Below are 17902 nucleotides of genomic sequence, written 5' to 3'. Positions count from 1 at the left end.
CCAATCCACTCCACCAGTCGAAATAGACACTAGAGGCCATGTGTCTTATAAACACTCGTACCAGTCTTCTCTTCTTGGAGCAGAGGAGACAGTTACATTATATTACTTGCAGAGAAGCCGCAGTACCTCTGCTGGTTGCTCACAGTTTTGAATTGGAATAATGTTTAATGTTAATTTTAAAGAAAATCAATAACCGAAAAGTGACAATGCATGATTTTTCTGCCAACCTGTTTTATTATGAAATGAATGTTTGGCAGTTGGTACACCAGCAACACTAAAATGTTTTAAAATAAATTTCTGTTAAATGTATTATTTGGCCAACAGAATGCATCCAAAAAACAAATCCAGTTAAGTATCCCTGCAGATACATCCCCATGCATGACGTGCATGAAAGAAAAATCTAAACACTGTCCCAAAATTCAGTGTCTGTCGCTTCAGTGTCAGTCCTCCTGTGATGTTAGTCTTGAACAATTATCTCTTATAAGTAATATCCAGTATACACTCTGTATGTGTATATCTTTAAAAGGACACCCTTGAACACGGTTTCTCAAACACTTTTTTTACCCTTCTGAATCCCAGCAGTAACAGTACACCAGTGTGAAATGTTCATTCTGCCACTGGAACAAAAAACCTTGTTTGTTGTACATACTGAATGAATAATTTTTGCCCACTTGAGCCCTAGTCATGGGTTGTGTCTGGGATGCATTTTCCAACCATATTACTCACTTTCCCTTTACTGTGACCTCGATTGCACCCTCCACCTCAGCTAACCCAGTGAGACCCCAATCTTCATCTATGTTACAATGGCAAATATCACAAAGGAGACCTTTGGTTTTGACACCGGCCTTGAGTTTCACATCAGTATCAATGTTTTAGCTGATGGCTTTCATTGAAATGAATGATGTTTTGTTTTTTTCCTGAATCTGTGCTGAGATTTTGTTTTAATATAATATCTCTGATGCTTTCCAGGTTATATTCAATTAGAGAAGATTATCTTAATGTTTCGAATGTAGATTTATACTATACCAGTAATAGCCAAGTGTATGTTGGCTTGTTTCTTCTTTTTTTTAAGAAAAAAAATCACTTTTGATACTGTGAAAAATCTTTCGTTCGGAAAGATTAAAAACAATACAGTTTTGACAAAAAGTGTGGTGTTTGCTTTTTACATTTCTCTTTTACTGCATTTACTTGAAGCGCTTCGTGATTGGGAAATTGCTCGCTAAGTTTTGACCCTTCCAGCCCTCCGTCCGGTATCAAGGCTTCCTCTCCTCTGCGTACTGTGTAAACATGCGGATTAGATACTTTTGTTAAATTGTATGCTTTCGTATTTTCCCGAAAAACTTCGAAGCAAAGGCATTTAAAGGGACGTTAGGTTATTCTTAAATAAAATGGAGACCGAAAACCGACCTCAAAAGGTAAGTTAAACAGCCATACTTTAAAGATGCTACGCTAACCAGGGTTAGCTAACGGTAACATTAGCTAGCTTTAACCTAATCTTCGAGTCGTTTTGCTATCTGTTGGAGTCGAGCTCACTTGGCAACCTTAATAGAAGCAAATTAAAGTGGTTGAATAACAGACGGTTCATCTTAATTCTGTACAATCGTTTTTATTAAATCGCTACTATTAGCATTAGCCATGATGCAGTGCTAAAACATTTACTATAAAGACGTAAAGTTGACGTATGTGGATGAAACTTGAAAATATTTTAAAAATTAGATTTCATTCTTTAATAATTACGATTATTAACGAGCTTTTGGGGCAAGAAAACAAGAAATGCATCATACTATGATGTAGAGAAAGTCACTGACGTCCAACAGTCTGAAAAGGGTTACTAGAGCCAACCACAGTGAGAGGCATTATAGTGAAACGGAGAAAGCTTGGTGGAGAACCTTCCTAGGTGTGGCTGAACTGTAGGCCTCGCTTCAGTTAAGTTCAGTCTTCATGATTCAACAATAAGAAAGAGACTTCTACTGTAGATGCATGTAGAAATGGATGCTACAAAGCATGACTGCTCATCACTGCCTTTGTTACCTGTTGACGATCAGGTTCTGGCTGCTGAGCTGGGATCAGCTGACACTCCACTTTAACATAACTCTGAGTTGCCAGAAAGTTTATTCTGTCCATCTGAATCATCTTTCTGGGATTCCTGGATGACTTAGCATCCATCAAGACATCACTCTGGGTTCTTTTCTAGCTTCATGTTAGCATGCTAGCTGTGCAGATGTTTGCAAGTGTTGTGATAGCAGTATAATGCAGTTGATGCAAAATTACCATCGTGCTCCTGTCCTTTTGTGAAATAAAATAAAAATAATGTTCACATTTCCACTTCTGTAAAGTTGTAGACTTCTACACCTTTTTCCTTCTCCCTACGGGAAGTGAAATCGGTCTATTGTAGGGAAGAAAAAGATGTTAAATTGTTCCCACATCCTGACTTTTATCTCTGTGGCTTAACGAGAGTGTAATATGGATTAGTGACCACTTGCTTTGATTATAGTAATGCACTTTATGTTTTTATCGACCAGGTTTCACCGTCACGTTTACAAGTGGCTCAGAATGCTGCTGCTCATCTGCTTACAGGGACACGCAAACACAAGCACATTAATATGTGTTGTTGTTGTTTAAGAAGTTGTTAGTAGGTTAGTATAGTAGTGTGATACAATATGCTTACAATAATGCCTTGTACCCAACACCGCTGACATACTAGTCATATACAAGCATATGATTTGAGTGTCTATTGATGTTCAGTAAATATAATTTTATGAAATAAGAGCGTGGTTGTTATTTGGATGCTATCAATAGTCTACCATCATCAGACTGCTTTTATATCATCAGGTTTGTGCTCCATAATGTTCTGTGTGGCAGACGTTTTATTCAAAGGTCCTGGTTGTATCTGTGGAGAGCCAATATCTCTTAGAGAATAACAGAGACACACTAAGGCAGTTGTGTAGCTGATAATATGTAAATTAGCATATGTATATATATTTTCACAGAGATCCCATGACGAGGATGAAAGGACTGGCTCAGAAGGATCGGAGGATGACGACTACGTTCCATATGTTCCAGTCAAAATCAGAAAACAGCAAATGGTGAGTTACTGAACATTGTTCTGATTGAGTTTTATGCAGGTAGTAACTGCCAACTCTTGTTTTCATAGTGGGAAAACATTGACCTTATTGAGTAGATTGGAGAAATTGACTAGATCTGGTTGATCCACATTGACTGCAGTTTTTTTTTTTCTAATAAATAAAACTTCTAAAAATGTGACATGTATCAAAATTAAATACATTTATAACTTTTCTGACTTAATAGCTACAAAAGATGTTGCGCTTGCGAGGGAAAGCGGTGGATGAAGAACAGAAGGACAGTGGGGAGGAACAGAGGGATGAAGATGAGGCTCTTGGTCCACGCTCCCATATTAGTCTCCTCGACCAGCATCAACACCTCAAGGAAAAGGCAGAAGGTATCTAGTTCAAAGTAGACCCATTCTCTGGTCTGATACTTCTGTGTTTAACTATTCAGTTTTTAACTTGACAAGTTTTTTTATGACCTTGTTTTTATTTTTATACCTACAGCTCGGAAGGAGTCAGCCAAAGAGAAGCAGCTGAAAGAGGAGGAGAAGATCCTGGAGAGTGTTGCAGAGGGCAGAGGTAAACTAATGGTTTCTGTTTAGCCTTCTTGAATTAGATGTTGGTAGGCATGAGAAAAGTGTGGTAAACTATCTGAATTTGCACAAGTTCTTTTGGCAACTTTCATCTCTCTTCTTCTGTCAGCTCTGATGTCTGTGAAGGAAATGGCCAAAGGTATCATATATGATGATCCTATAAAAACAAGGTAAGCTCCTTATCACAGAATTCCATGTAGTCAGTTTCTCTTTGTAGTTTCTTTTTTAATATTCTTTCGTCCCAAATATATTGTATAGCTGGAAAGCACCACGCTACATCCTGAATATGCCAGACACCAGACATGAGCGCGTCAGGAAGAAATTTCACATCCTGGTTGATGGCGACGGCATTCCAGCTCCTATCAAAAGCTTCAGAGAGATGAAGTTTCCACCAGGTGACAGCGCCCAGCACATCAAAAACACTGACTCATGGTTCACAGTGATCATCAACTGACAACAAATCTGTGTTTGTTTTTCCTGCAGCAATTCTGAAAGGTTTGAAAAAGAAGGGAATCATCCACCCAACACCAATTCAAATACAAGGAATCCCAACAGTGTATGTATAAATAGAATACAAAGGCTGTAATGTAAATTCTATTTTTTAAGTACATTTAAAGGAACCCTGTTTGTCTGTAGTCTTTCAGGTAGAGACATGATTGGAATCGCCTTCACTGGATCAGGAAAGACTTTGGTCTTCACTCTGCCGATCATCATGTTCGCGCTGGAGCAAGAGAAAAGACTGCCTTTCTTTAAGAGAGAGGGACCATATGGACTTATCATCTGTCCTTCAGTAAGAAAAACATAATCAGCACATTTATATCGGTCATTTCACGTAAATTTAAATATCTGATAAATGTATTCCTTCATTTCTTAAAATGTACCACTGATGCACATTCATGGTTTTTAGACCAAAACTATTACTTTTACTAAAATTACCTACTAATAATATATATTTTTAAAAATAGAATTCAAGATGTTGATTAATGGACATTAAAAAATGTTCACCTTCATTGTGCTGTTCTGGGCTTCAGGGTGAAATCTCAGAGAAAATGGCCTCATGTGGGGCCACTTTCATGTTTGTACTCTAGGAGTGCTATCTCCTCAAAATCAAATACTCAAAGTGTATATTTCAGCAGCAAAGTCTTTTTCCAGAGGCCTTGCTACTAAAAAGAAACCTTAGCTAAACTATAGCTGAAGATAGTGCTTACTGTCATAGGCAGGTGTAATTCAATGCAAATAAAACAGTGCCTGCAAATAACTCCCAAAGATGACAGTTTGACATTCATAAAAATTATATTTTTGCACCAATGAGGTGATTCCAAAAGAGCTATTAGTTTACTAATGTTTCTGCTTTTTTTGTAAAATTATATATTAGCTGTATAAATATAATTTTGATTAATGAACTTGTGCATACTGCCAAATTAATAAATGATACAGTGGAACCCTGACTTGCGAAATTAATTCGTTCCAGAGGGTCTTTCGTAAGTCGAAAATTTTCGTAAGTCGAAGCACCCATCGCGCCTTTTGAGTGAACGATGGGCTATAGGCTAATTGCTAACTGCAACAACAATACATCGTTCAAGTGGAACAGCGAAGCGCAAGTACGAAAGCCAAGGGGGTTGTCACATGATTCGGCATTGTGGGTATTCTGGGCTCAGCCAATCAGAGCCAGCGGATTTTGTTACACAGGCATTTTGCCGTAACACTGGCAGAAATATTGCCGTTAAGTGCCTTTGTAACTTGAATTTTTCGTTAAATGGGGTATTCGTAAGTCGGGGTTCCACTGTAACATAAAATGTAACATAAAAAAATAATATAGGTAATTACCAATACTGTTAATTATGGGCAGTTGTAGCATACTATGATCTAAATAGAGGAAACAAAGCCTTTTCAAATATTCATGCACTGTGAATTTTTCGTGCCCTTTGGAAAAGATGACATTAGCTTTGAGAACCTCTGTTTTTCTCATCCCTCTGACTCCTGAATCCTGTGTGTGTTTTATAACCCGGTGTGTTATTGCAGCGAGAGCTGGCGAGGCAGACACATGGCATCATAGAGTATTACTGCAAGCTGCTGGAGGAGGAGGGAGCTCCTCAGCTGCGCACAGCCCTCTGCATCGGAGGAATGTCTGTCAAGGAGCAGATGGAGGTAGTAAAACAGTAAGTACAGCTGAAGGTGTTGTGAAAAAAAATCTGGATTTCAACCAGAATTCCCATTTCAGTGTCAAGCAAAAAATTGCACGATTCAGCCCTAACGTTCAGCGAGGAACAAAAAAAGTGACGTGTTCCTGAATCAGTGCTTTAACATACAGCATGCATAAAGCTCAAAAGCATTACTACCTAAACACTGATAGTACTACACTACTACACTTTAAAAAGCCAAAATGTCATGTGATGTTGTGGACTAATTTTCTCTCCAACTCTGTCTTGGTTAAAGCGGCGTCCATATGATGGTTGCTACACCTGGAAGATTGATGGACTTGCTGCAGAAGAAGATGGTGGGTCTGGACATCTGTCGCTACTTGGCTTTGGATGAAGCTGACAGGATGATAGATATGGGTTTTGAAGAAGACATCCGAACCATCTTCTCTTACTTCAAGGTGAGGCAGTCCTTCATGGCTCTAGCTTTTAAATGTTACAGCACTATTGCAGTAGTTTTTCCTCATCCATTTTTCTGTGTTGTGCTTGCTCTATCCTTCACCAGATAAGTAGCTTTACAAAGCCAGCCTACCAAGGCCAGACAGCATAATGTTTTTTACACTAGAGAACTGAGATTCCTCTGCTTCTCTCAAACATAACAATAAATTCCTTTTTTCTCGTTTCACAAATCCACACCTTGGCAGAGTACAATAGGCTTTTTGTTGTTACTGCACTCACTAAAGTTCTCCATTCAGTCTGACTTTAACTGCTTTTGAGACATCAGTTTCCAGGTAGTCAGAGGTAATACATTTCTTCATAATATAAGCTCTACTAGCAGTTGCAAAGAAATATTTCTTCCAGTTGATGCTGGATTTTTTATTTTCATGCCAATTTTTCATGAAAACATTTGCTTTCTGTTTGTTTCCTAATCTAGGGTCAAAGACAAACCCTGCTTTTCAGTGCCACTATGCCCAAGAAAATCCAGAACTTTGCCAAGAGTGCACTGGTCAAACCCATTACTATTAACGTGGGCAGAGCAGGAGCTGCCAGCTTGGATGTCATCCAGGTGACTTTATCTTTCACTAAAATAGTCATTTGTCTCAGTCACAGATATGGTTTGCCTTCCAAATACATATGTAAAAATATTAATGAAATAAATATTTTTATGTGTGTGCAGGAAGTGGAGTACGTCAAAGAAGAGGCTAAGATGGTGTACCTCTTAGAGTGTCTCCAGAAAACGTCTCCTCCAGTTCGTACTTTCACGTGTTTGACACTTTTATAAAGAGTTCTTATAAAGAATTAAAGCAACACGTCACAAGTCCTTTTTCATTCTGACAGGTGCTGATATTTGCTGAGAAAAAGGCGGATGTAGATGCCATCCATGAGTATCTGCTGCTTAAAGGAGTAGAGGCAGTGGCCATACATGGTGGAAAAGGTATGCAGAGTCTAAATATTTCATTGAAATCATTGTCAGAGTGCCAGTTCATTATGTGCACCTTGCTAGTACCATGAAACCTTGGAACCTTTTTCCTTCAGAGCTGCCTTAATTCTTTATGGCAACTTCAACAAGCTACTGGAAACATCCCTCAAAGACTCTGGTCCATATTGACGTGATTGCAATAGCATCACACAATTACTGCTGATATGTCGGCTGCACATCCATGATGTGACTCCCCTGTACTACCACACCTCAAAGGTGCTCTGTTGGATTGCGATCTGGTGACTGTGGGGGCCATTTGAATTCAGTGAACTCACTGTTATGTTCAAGAAACCAGCTTGAGATAATCTGAGCTTTGCAACCTGGAGGTTTATCCTGCTTGAAGCAGCAAGTAGAAGGTGGATATATTGTGGTCTTAAAGGGAAAGACTTGGTCAGCAGGAATATTTAGGTAGGCTGTGGTGTTTAAATAGTGTTCAGTTGGCACTAAGGGGCCCAAATTGTGTCTCTATGTGCAACCACCATTAGCCTGAATTGTTGATAAAAGGCAGGATGGCAGCATTCTCTGTAAACCCTAAAGATGGTTGTGTGAGAAAATCCCTGTAAGTCAGCACTTTCGGTACCAGTAAGTATCTCATGCGGAAAGTCATTTACATAATGCTCAGTTTGAAATTCAGCAAGTAATTTTGGCCATGTCTGCATGCCTGACTGCATTGAAATTCTGCCAGGTGTACCTAATCAAGTGGCTGGTAAATGTATTTAGTATGTGCAAAGCCTTATCTTTGTTGTTTTGTAGTTGCTCATCATCACCACTAGATGCCATCTTTCTTGCAAATGTCACCTTCATGGTTTCTGCTTCATGGGTTCCGGTGATGCAGAATTGTTTCTGCTTCTTAGAAAATGTTGTTTTTATTGAGATAAATTTCTGTATTTTTCTAGATCAAGAGGAAAGAACAAAAGCCATTGAAGCATTCAAAGAAGGAAAAAAAGATGTGTTAGTGGCCACTGATGTTGCCTCCAAGGGTCTGGATTTCCCAGCTATTCAGCATGTAGTGAACTATGACATGCCAGAAGAGATAGAAAACTATGGTAAGAGAATAATATGCATATGGCTTTACCTTCATCACGTATTTGTTAGTTCTTCTAAAATTTCTCAAGCTGATTTGACAAAATTTTCCCGTTTCAGTCCATAGAATAGGAAGAACTGGACGATCGGGCAAAACTGGAATTGCCACAACTTTCATCAATAAAGGCTGCGGTAAGGACACAACCTAAAGATAAAATTAGATTGATTACTAAGGAGGGAGAGTAACCTCTCTGAGAATGCTAGCCAGTGTAAGCCATGCTCTATTTATGTCGCTGACCAAAGTAAAAAAGTAACGTCGTTAAGGTTTGTCCAGTAATTACAGATACTGGATGTCTTTGAAACACCACTGTATGGTTTTAAACATGGTAATTTACTCATACAGGCATGGCATAGCTGAAGTGGTGCCGGCTTTTTAATGTGAAATAACTTATTGTAATAAATTTAGTTAGGTGGATCAGTGTTTAAGTACAGTTAAAATTTAACCAGTCTATGTGTTTGTTTATAGATGAATCCGTTCTGATGGATCTGAAAGCTCTGCTTGTTGAAGCCAAGCAGAAAGTTCCCCCAGTCCTCCAGGTACTCCAGACCGGAGACGAGACCATGCTGGACATCGGAGGCGAGTTGTCCCACCTCAATAGCTACTCCTTAATCATGTTTTTTGGTTTCTTTTTGAATATTGACTGCCTCGTGTGATATGACTGAAGCCAGTTGCGTTCTTTACAATCCTTTCCTTACATCAGATTCTTCTTTCTTTCTTCAGGCGAGAGAGGATGTACATTCTGTGGTGGTCTTGGTCATCGTATTACAGACTGTCCCAAGCTGGAGGCCATGCAGACCAAGCAGGTCACCAACATTGGAAGGAAAGACTACCTGGCTCATAGCTCAATGGACTTCTAAGTCTTTCATTAGGGGCAAGATTCTCCAGTGCTGAATATAACTTTGAAAGCATTTCTGAGGAAACTGTACAGCAATGTGTCACATCACCAAAGAAAGGAAGTGGATATTATAGCCCTCCCAACATTGTAGATGAGATGACCGATTGCTTCGCCTTTCCGTCAGTTTTCTCACTTTGTAGCATAGATTTCTACAGCTCTGTAAATAAAACCACTATATTTGTTCTTGTTTTTCTTTTGTGTACATTTCTTTTGTCTGTGTCTTCTGGAAAAAGTGACAGGTGTGGCTTAAGTGTCGTATGGTGAGGAAGTTGCTACAAGATATAGACAAATGCAAAGGGAAGTTGACACAAGACAACAGCAGCACACTTTCGCAACAGCTAAAATGCAGATCAGAGAGATACTTTATCACACACCAAAGTATGCAAGAAAATAAAGGCTGTTAGTGACGTAAAGGAAACATTTATTCTTGTGGCCAAAGGAACCTAATTTTAACTTCGTTGGCAGTTTCATTTTGGCCACAGAGCAGCGACTGGTGTAAGAGACTACAGGTTTTCACAGTCAGCGCTCACAAGCATGGAGGTCATCTTCAAAGAGGGAATGCTGTACCTTCAAGCTGTCAAATTTGGAAAAGTAAGTTTTATAGGCATTCATCACATGTGGAATATATCGACTTGTTTCTTACCTGCTAGTTGATCAAAAGGCGTTAGTGACTCTAGTAGTAAATCTAATGGAAATGTTTAGTCCCATTTAATTTGTTAAACGCTGACATAACCAAGAGCTGTATCTCAAAATCATTTTTAGTATTTCATGAAAGTCTAAAACTTTAGTGTATAACCGAGCGCTCTTGCACTCAGATCAGTGTGAGTATTTCATCCTTTAACCCAGTTTGGCAGCAGTAGAGTCACAGGAACATTAACCTACATGAAAATGAATAATCCTTCCGCTACATTAAGTAAGAGAAAGGTGAGTGTGAAGCTAAATCTGTTGAATGTTTAAAAAGTCATGCGTGGATATGTGGATAAAGTAGTAAAGATCTTATATTTGTTCTTTTATATACTAAACAGCGTTAAATATCAATAACCAAGACTTACTATACCTGTGTATCATAGTATTTAAGTCTTACAGCTGTTTTGTATATGTCAGGCTGTGGTTTGTGAACATCCTGGCATCACTGAACAGCGGCTCATTTGTTCTGTGAAAGTAACCTGTGATGGACAGAGGACCATTTCTACTTAAGATCTCCTACAGATAGTAAATAATGATATATATATATATATATATATATATATATATATATATATATATATATATATATATATATAATATGTGTGTGTGTGTGTAGCCACAAAGGAAAGATACCATTCTTGCTTAATGTCTTATTACCTCCCACTTATTAATAGTCACTTTTTATCATTTCATCAGAAAACATGGCGGAAAATGTGGATGGTGCTTTATAAACCCAGCTCTCAGGGGGTTGGCCGATTGGAGTTCTATGCTGTAGCTGACAGCAGCTGTGTTACCGAGCAGAAACGGATCGGCCGGCAGAAAACACCAGAAAGAAAAGTCGTGCGTCTAATTGACTGTCTCAGTGTCACGTTTGCACCAAAGGAGTCTTGCCCGGCTGGCTGCACAGCCTTCTACCTAAACACCACACAGTCAACCTACATCTTAGCCTCCACATCAAGCCAGGACTGGGTGAATGCCCTCTGTCATCTAGCCTTCCAGGTATCACACATCTCCAATCCTGAACAGTACAAATATGACCTTTCCTTTTATGTCACAGGTTAGGTTTTAATTTTTGGGAAAGGTCAGTAAGGACAGACTCTGCCCACATCCAGAGACAAGTAGCATAATAAGGAAGTTAATGCAGTATCTGTAACTTCTGTCCCTTTTACTTCTCTAATTCTTGTGCTTGCACAAGCTATGTACCTTCTTGCATCTTACCACTTTAAAGCCATAAAACAGTGATAAGAGGTACTTGTACACTCCATGTAATGTTTACCATGCCACTGTTTACAGAAGGATCCTGGAGAATCAGACAAAGGGGATTTTGAGCAAGATAATGGCTTGACCATGGCGGACAATGATCTTTATGCATCTTGGAAAAGCGGTAATGCAAGCACGTCTACACATGATTAGGGATCAGGCACAAGAAATCGAAAACAAATAAAAATGTGCAGGTCTTATTTCTGTAGCTTGTCTATTCGTCCTACACACACCTGTTGAACTCTGTGTACTGGTTAATAAGAGAGTGCGTGAAAACTACTAGTCTTAGAAGATGAGGTAAGAAAAAGGGGAAGGTTGGTGTAATTTTTTCCCCGAATATACAAGGAACTATTTTAGACTTTTCTTTATTTTACTAATTTACTATTCACACCCAGGTTGGAAGAGCCAGTGTGGCTATTTACATCCAGGAGCATGGCACAGAGAAGCAATCAGGTGTCCATAGTAATGTTATTTGCACACAGGAACACGTTGCCAGAATTTCTGATACAAGTAATATTAACTCAAGGTTATTGTTGTGAAAGGGTCTATTTTAATTAAAATAACACACCTATGCCACTTTATCACATGTTTTGAGAAACCTAGTTTCAAAGTCAGGATATAATAGCTAGAAATTACATTTGTTGCTATTACTTCCAAATTCCCCAATAATAAGCATAACTATAGAGCTAAAAGTATGGTGTTTGACTCCTTCGTCAACGCCAACCTCCTCCAGCAATCAGCTTGCATTTTACTGGTGTTTCATTTTAGCCCGTTTTTGCTACACTGCTAATAGATTTGAAAAGTTACATTACAAAAATACTTCGACTTACTCCCCAGTTATAAATATGGCCAGCCGTTTCTTTATCAGGGTTTTATTGCGGTGTACTAGCTCACATTAAACTTTCAAAGGCTTTAATGAGCTTACAAAACTTAACGACCTGTGCCACTTTATCGCATGTTTTGAGGAAGGTACTTGCAGGGTTGGGGTTTTTTTTGTTTGTTTTGTTTTTAAGCAGGAAGTGATATAAATGAAAAGATAAACAACCCCTGCGAGGGCAGTTATGTTCTAAAAATGATGAATATGTTTGCATCCTCCCCACCAAGCTCAGCATCACTGTACAGCCCTCAAATACGTCAGACAGGTTAAGAAACGTATCACAAGGGTTCATCGTAAGCAAAACCACAGCTTAAGACCAACTTCCTGTTTCAAAGGCAGCCCGCTTTACCCAGTGTTTTTGCCTTCCCACAGATTTTACAAGCACTAACGATAGATCACCTTCAAACAAATCCTTTAACAGTCTGTCTGACTCTCTGATCAGTGACGTTTCTTCCGGTTTCCAACACTGTAACAAAATTACTCAGTTGACGTCAGCAGGTAACTTGGTGACTGAAGTGCTTCCACAACCAAAGGATATAATGGGCGATAATTTGATTTATTATTATTACTTGTAAATTCCCCATTAATAAGCCTAAACCTGTGAGTATATTATAATAAAAAAGAGATATTTCGGTAGGATAAGCAGAGAAGAAAATGGATGGAAATATTTCACAGCATCATAAATTCAACACATCAGCAGAAATTCCCTATATATATGGGAGCGGGCGCTACAGCCGCTAATTTATTCAAACATGAAAGCCAGAATGTATCAGCGTCAGCAAGCTCTGACTTATACAAATGCATTTCTCTTCATTTCCTAATGGATTACACTTCTCAACAATCCAGAAAAGCCAGCCTCACAGAGAGATTAGTAGAAGGCAAGCAATTTTAAATCAGATTTTTCAAAATTAAAAAGTATTTGGTGTGCATTTATTTCCTGTGCTGCTCAGACCTCTTGTGGGGGGGAAAAAAAACCCCCAACCCTTTGTGTGTAGTTGCGAAACACTAACCCTTGTGTGATGTCATGTGTTCCTGTCTTTAGAGCTGACGCTTCCTCCAAACCAGTACCAAGTAACCATCCAGAGCACAGAGGCGTCCAAGAGGTGCAAGCTGTCTGGGAAGTACCTGGTCTCCATAGAAGGGGAGGCAATAGAGCTGCTGGACATGAGAACTCGTTACATCATCTTCGACTGGCCATACAAGCTCCTACGCAAATTTGGTCAGATTGAGGTAAAGCACTAGATGTTGTGCAGTCCCTATGCTGATGATAAACCAGGTATTCCAGTGGGTTTATTTAGAATTTCTCAAAGGGAAAAGCTTTGTAAAACACACTCATTGACTTTTGTGCCAAGAGTTGGAAGAAAAAAATTACTACCACTCTGTTTGTACTCTAAATATGAAGCGACAGCCAGCAGCTTGTTAGACCAGAAACAGAGGAAAACAGCTACTCTGGCTTTGTTCAAAGGCAGCAAAATCTCTAAAGCTCACTAATTAACATGCTGCTACTCGTTTGTTTATTCTGCTGCTGCAAAAAAAAATAAAAAATTAAAAGCTGAAGTATTGCATATTTTATAAAATGGCAAATGTATTTCCTAACATGAGGATCTTTGGCTGTGATTGCAGGGGGGATTCAGCATCGAAGCAGGTCGTCGCTGCAAGTCAGGACAAGGCGTGTTCATGTTTCTGACCCAGCATGGTCCCCAGATCTTTCAGACTATATCTAAGCAGTGCACAGTGGAGAGGAATACAGCAGTGCAGCCTCCCAGTGCCAACAGAAGATCATTAATTGACCCATTTCCTGCTCCCCCGCCTGCCACAGCTCACTCTTTCGTCGACCCTTCCATCTACAGTTTTCCAGATGTTTCAGCCGACACAGAGGACAAGTTTACCGGCGATTACCCCATTTATGACGACCCTGTGCAGCAGATAAAACAGCTATCACTCAAGCCTCCTCTCTTGGGCAGCAACGAGGCTGTGGCAGAGGAATCTGAGGATGAGGATGAATGGTGCTATTCCCTGGAGGCTCTAAATCTGGATAACAATATTGAGGACAGCATTTACTGCAACTTACCGAGAGGCACGCCTCCTTTGATGAGAAAAGCCGAGGCAGATAATTCAGATTGCATTTATTCAGGGATAAAAAAAGTAAATTCTCTGACAAATCTCCAGCAGGAGCCTTCCTATCCCCCCTTACCATTGCCTGTACCCCCACCTCCTCCCTTATCATCCACTTACTCCTTAGCCAAACCCCAAAACCAGCATGCGCTCCCTGTGAATAACTCCTTCCAGCCAGAATACAATACACAAGCAGACTACGATGAAGACGATTTGAATGAGACTGAGGAGGCCAATAGCTCCTCTGCTCAAGTTACCCCCTCAGAGGTGCCTGGCAGTTTTAAACACAGGCTGGCAGAAATCATTTCTAAGGACTTGGCAAAGTTCCAGCCTCCTCTTCCCTACGGAGCAAGCAGCCTCACATTTTCTCAGTAGACTATCAGTTAACAGACAGACTAGACAGGACAATTTTATCTGTGATAAATTGTCATAAAACACAATTAGTTTCTTTACTTCTATAAAATCCCCTCCACTGGGAACATGCAGTTAGGCATTCTGGCTCACAAGTGTTTGATTGTTTTTGCAGCTTGTTATATGAAAGATGCATCTGGAATACTTTTTAATCTGCAAATGCTGTTGCCAAAAAGAGAGATTTATTTTGTTTTCTTCTGCGGGAATGCTAGGCGAATACCTTTAATGTGACATTAACTGAGAAGGTGGGCGAGCATTTGCCCGCACCGTTTCATAATGGGAAAGCTGGGAGAGAAAACAAACGACCTCGCCTTGTTATGTTTAATGCGCTACACATCATCTTCATTATCATCCTCTCTGGAATCAGTTTGGTTTCTTAAGCAGAGTCAGGAGGGATTTGTCACATCAACTGTCAGTATCTGTAAAACAGAGTGGAAAAACCAATAACCCACATTGTGTTTTGCTGTAATTACTGCATGTGTTTGCTGACAATGTCCATATAAAAACCACTTAGAAAGCACACTCTTATGTTAAGTATATCTTTATTGTACCAAAAGAGCCATCATAAAATACGCTATACATAAATAGAAAAATACTTGTTTATTGTTTTTGTTTGTTTTATTTGACAAATGTCACTAATGAAACTGGAAATGTGTCTAGTAATGGTTCAGAGTATAAAGTGCATAAAAAGGGCCTGCAAGAGTCCATCACATCCAAACAGGTTTTTCTGAGTTTTACCTGTACTTTTACCTGTACAGGTAGTGCAGCATCTCAACTATTATTAAAAACAGGACTTTATGCTGTGAGAGCGTCTCTGCTGGTCAGCTGATATCTTCTGCCTTGTAAAGAGCTCCAAACAAGTTAAAAGTCAGTGGCACTGACTTTCTGCCACTGTTTCCCGCTTTGACCCTCCTCTGCGTCACTGAGATGTGAATATTCCCCATCGCTGCTGCTGGAACAAGTGCCTGATTTATTTGATTCCATGTCAGATGTAGGTCCAAGTAAAATCAGATGACCGATAGATGCGGAGGGGTCTCGCTGCTCTCCGGTCAGAGGTTTCGGGGACTGTGCAGCGGCTGCTGGCAGCAGAGAGTGAATCAGGCTCCTCCTGGAGGTCTTGTCTCCAGAGCCTGGACGAGGACTCCTGCACTCTGGGTGAACCACGCCGGCCAGGAGCTCAGACAGCTCTGTGATGTAAATCTGCGCCATCTGGAGGGTGTCGTATTTGGATAACTTTTTCTCGTTTTCCAGGGAGGGGATGACACTCCTGAGCTCGTCAAACGCTTTGTTCAACCCGTGCATCCTCCTCCTCTCCCTGGCGTTGGCCGCCACGCGCCTGTGTCTCTGAGGGCCGAAGTGGCTCGTCTTGCATCCATCTGGCGCCTTAGCAGGGTCTGTCTCTGTCATGCCTTTGGTGGTGACGCGGTCAGTGAATTCGGTCACTGGCACAAGTTTCTCCCGCGAGATGCCTGCTGCCTCTGCAGCCGCGTGCGCGTCCCTAATTGAGAGCGCACGGATTGAAGTGGAGGAAATCCAGGCTTTGGAGCTGATGTGGGCCAGGTTGTGCTGCTGGTGGTGATGCTGCTGCAGCAGAGTGAAGTCCTCTGGGTACTCCGACCAGCTCGAAAGTTCTGCTTTTGCAGCCATCACTGCAGTGTCCTGATGTGGTCGTGCACGGCAGGATATAAAGGTCGCACTTTCGCTTCAGCCGGTGCCCGAGTCTCTGGAGTGGTTTGCGCTGCGCCTACAATTTATACAGCCTCCCCTGTAGTCACCTTGGTGTCACTCCCAGCCCGCAAACAGCCCTGACAGCACTGTAGCCTCAGGAGGCAGCAGCCAATCGCACAATCCCCTCTGACCCTGTCTGTCAAAGAACAATTAGACAAAGCTCGACTTTTTCTCCTATTGTGCATTGTAACTCAATCACGACCTTGTTATCCCTAAAAAGAGACGAGTATTAATCATTTAAGAGCATGCAATAGCCGACCTATGCTCTACCTAACGAAGCTCACCCTACTCATGAATGAAAATGTATAGAGAATGAATGATTATGTAATAAATTAAGTTATAGTCTATATTATGTGTCTATATTAATAAACGCGAGCTTGTATGGGAAAAAGTTTGTCTTCTTTTTAATTACACAAGTGTGTTAGTCATATTTCTATAGTAAGTATGTATTTTTCTATAAAGTCATCATCATCATCCTTTCCATGGAAAATGCATTTCGGCCTCTTTCTCACGAGCGCAGTAACCGACTCGTGATTGGTTCTGACCCGCTGAGAGCTGTGGTTGTGGAAAACAAACGTCCAAGTTTGTTCTCAAACAAACAGTAAAAGGCGCCCAATCATTCATTATTTGCAGAAGAATAATAAAACTAACAGGTGTGAGACAAGGATCGAGACACACCTATGGCTGAGGCGCAATAACTGATAAGTTGTCTGAAGGCGATTTATGAACCATTAAGAAAAGTTGGAAAGAAAAGAAAAACACTCCGTCATTTATTATTTATTGCTGTTATTTTTTTGCCGTCGTTGTCGTTACAAGATTAAGATTTTTTCCCCTTTCAGACCCAGCCTCGAAGGAAGAAGATAAATTAGGCTACAAATTTTTTGCTCAGGGTCACGTGGCCGCTGGCCTGTGCCTATCAGCTGGTGTCCCATGGCACCGCTCACAAGCCACGCACCTCCGAGACGGTGTCACCCACGTCTCCCATATGCTGCCCACGGCGCTCACTGAGCTCTGACTCTGACATGAGAGCTAATCATTCATTAGGGCATCAATTACGGCGGAGAAACAACTTCAGCACCGGTGACGGACCTGTCCGCTGAGAGATCTGAGATGTTGTAGTGAGGAGTGACTGGGACAAATTTTGCATTCAGCGATCTCTCTCTCTCTCTCTCTCTCTCTCTCTCTCTCTCTCTTTCGGGGTCGAGTAGTAGTGAAGAAAATCACCGTGACCTGCCCCGCCGCCAGCAGTTTAATGAGGCCTGGTCTTAGTTGAATAAATCGGCACGTTCTTCGTCCCGGGATGTCCATTCTTTTTTTCTTCTATTTAAAGAGGGCTGGGGGGGCTACATGAATATTTCATTCCTTTAGCCCCAGTGCCAGCGCAACAGCCCGCAACCCTGCGTGCAGGCTTTAAAAAAATGCAGCTACACTTCCCATCTGGTGCGGGGCGTGAGGGGGGGAGTGGCAGTGGAGGCCGAGGAGGTGTGAGGAACATTTCTAAGGTCAACTTGCAGCGACCTTCTGTAGGAGACAGGCGAGAATGAAGGGAGGGGGGCCTTACTTTAT

General features: G+C 40.8%; 3 protein-coding genes across 3 annotated transcripts; 2 read left to right on the top strand and 1 right to left on the bottom strand.

The window, feature by feature from the left end:
- Positions 1-1210: 1210 nt before the first annotated feature.
- On the top strand, positions 1211-9441 carry ddx41 (DEAD (Asp-Glu-Ala-Asp) box polypeptide 41). The gene is made up of 17 exons (XM_040015684.1): positions 1211-1415; positions 2991-3086; positions 3310-3460; positions 3573-3647; positions 3771-3831; positions 3920-4056; positions 4145-4217; positions 4298-4451; positions 5684-5820; positions 6098-6260; positions 6734-6865; positions 6977-7048; positions 7138-7234; positions 8176-8325; positions 8423-8494; positions 8829-8939; positions 9084-9441. The coding sequence occupies exons 1-17, from the start codon at positions 1389-1391 to the stop codon at positions 9218-9220; spliced, it is 1845 nt and encodes a 614-aa protein (XP_039871618.1). The 5' UTR covers positions 1211-1388; the 3' UTR covers positions 9221-9441.
- Positions 9442-9563: 122 nt separating this feature from the next.
- On the top strand, positions 9564-15606 carry dok3 (docking protein 3). The gene is made up of 5 exons (XM_040015685.1): positions 9564-9849; positions 10642-10944; positions 11239-11329; positions 13125-13312; positions 13706-15606. Exons 1-5 carry the CDS (start codon positions 9793-9795, stop codon positions 14570-14572), a joined length of 1506 nt encoding a protein of 501 aa, XP_039871619.1. The 5' UTR covers positions 9564-9792; the 3' UTR covers positions 14573-15606.
- atoh1b (atonal bHLH transcription factor 1b) lies at positions 15470-16255 on the bottom strand. The gene has a single exon (XM_040016058.1). The coding sequence runs from the start codon at positions 16253-16255 to the stop codon at positions 15470-15472; it is 786 nt and encodes a 261-aa protein (XP_039871992.1).
- Between the last annotated feature and the right edge of the window lie 1647 nt (positions 16256-17902).

This window comes from Simochromis diagramma, unplaced genomic scaffold (assembly GCF_900408965.1).
Source record: "Simochromis diagramma unplaced genomic scaffold, fSimDia1.1 OVJJ01000685.1, whole genome shotgun sequence".
Taxonomy (NCBI): Eukaryota; Metazoa; Chordata; class Actinopteri; order Cichliformes; family Cichlidae; genus Simochromis; species Simochromis diagramma.
The sequence above is the reverse complement of the archived record's forward strand: the minus strand, read 5'-3'. Positions and strand labels throughout refer to the sequence as shown.

Excerpts from the sequence above, each read along its gene's own strand:
- ddx41 (XM_040015684.1), top strand. The coding sequence starts at position 1,389 with ATGGAGACCGAAAACCGACCTCAAAAG. Across the intron at positions 3,648-3,770 it reads GAGTGTTGCAGAGGGCAGAG|CTCTGATGTCTGTGAAGGAA; the intron begins GTAAACTAATGG and ends TTCTTCTGTCAG. Across the intron at positions 8,326-8,422 it reads AGAAGAGATAGAAAACTATG|TCCATAGAATAGGAAGAACT; the intron begins GTAAGAGAATAA and ends TTCCCGTTTCAG.
- dok3 (XM_040015685.1), top strand. The coding sequence starts at position 9,793 with ATGGAGGTCATCTTCAAAGAGGGAATGCTGTACCTTCAAGCTGTCAAA. Across the intron at positions 9,850-10,641 it reads AAGCTGTCAAATTTGGAAAA|AAAACATGGCGGAAAATGTG; the intron begins GTAAGTTTTATA and ends TCATTTCATCAG. Across the intron at positions 11,330-13,124 it reads TTATGCATCTTGGAAAAGCG|AGCTGACGCTTCCTCCAAAC; the intron begins GTAATGCAAGCA and ends TCCTGTCTTTAG.
- atoh1b (XM_040016058.1), bottom strand. The coding sequence starts at position 16,255 with ATGGCTGCAAAAGCAGAACTTTCGAGCTGGTCGGAGTACCCAGAGGAC.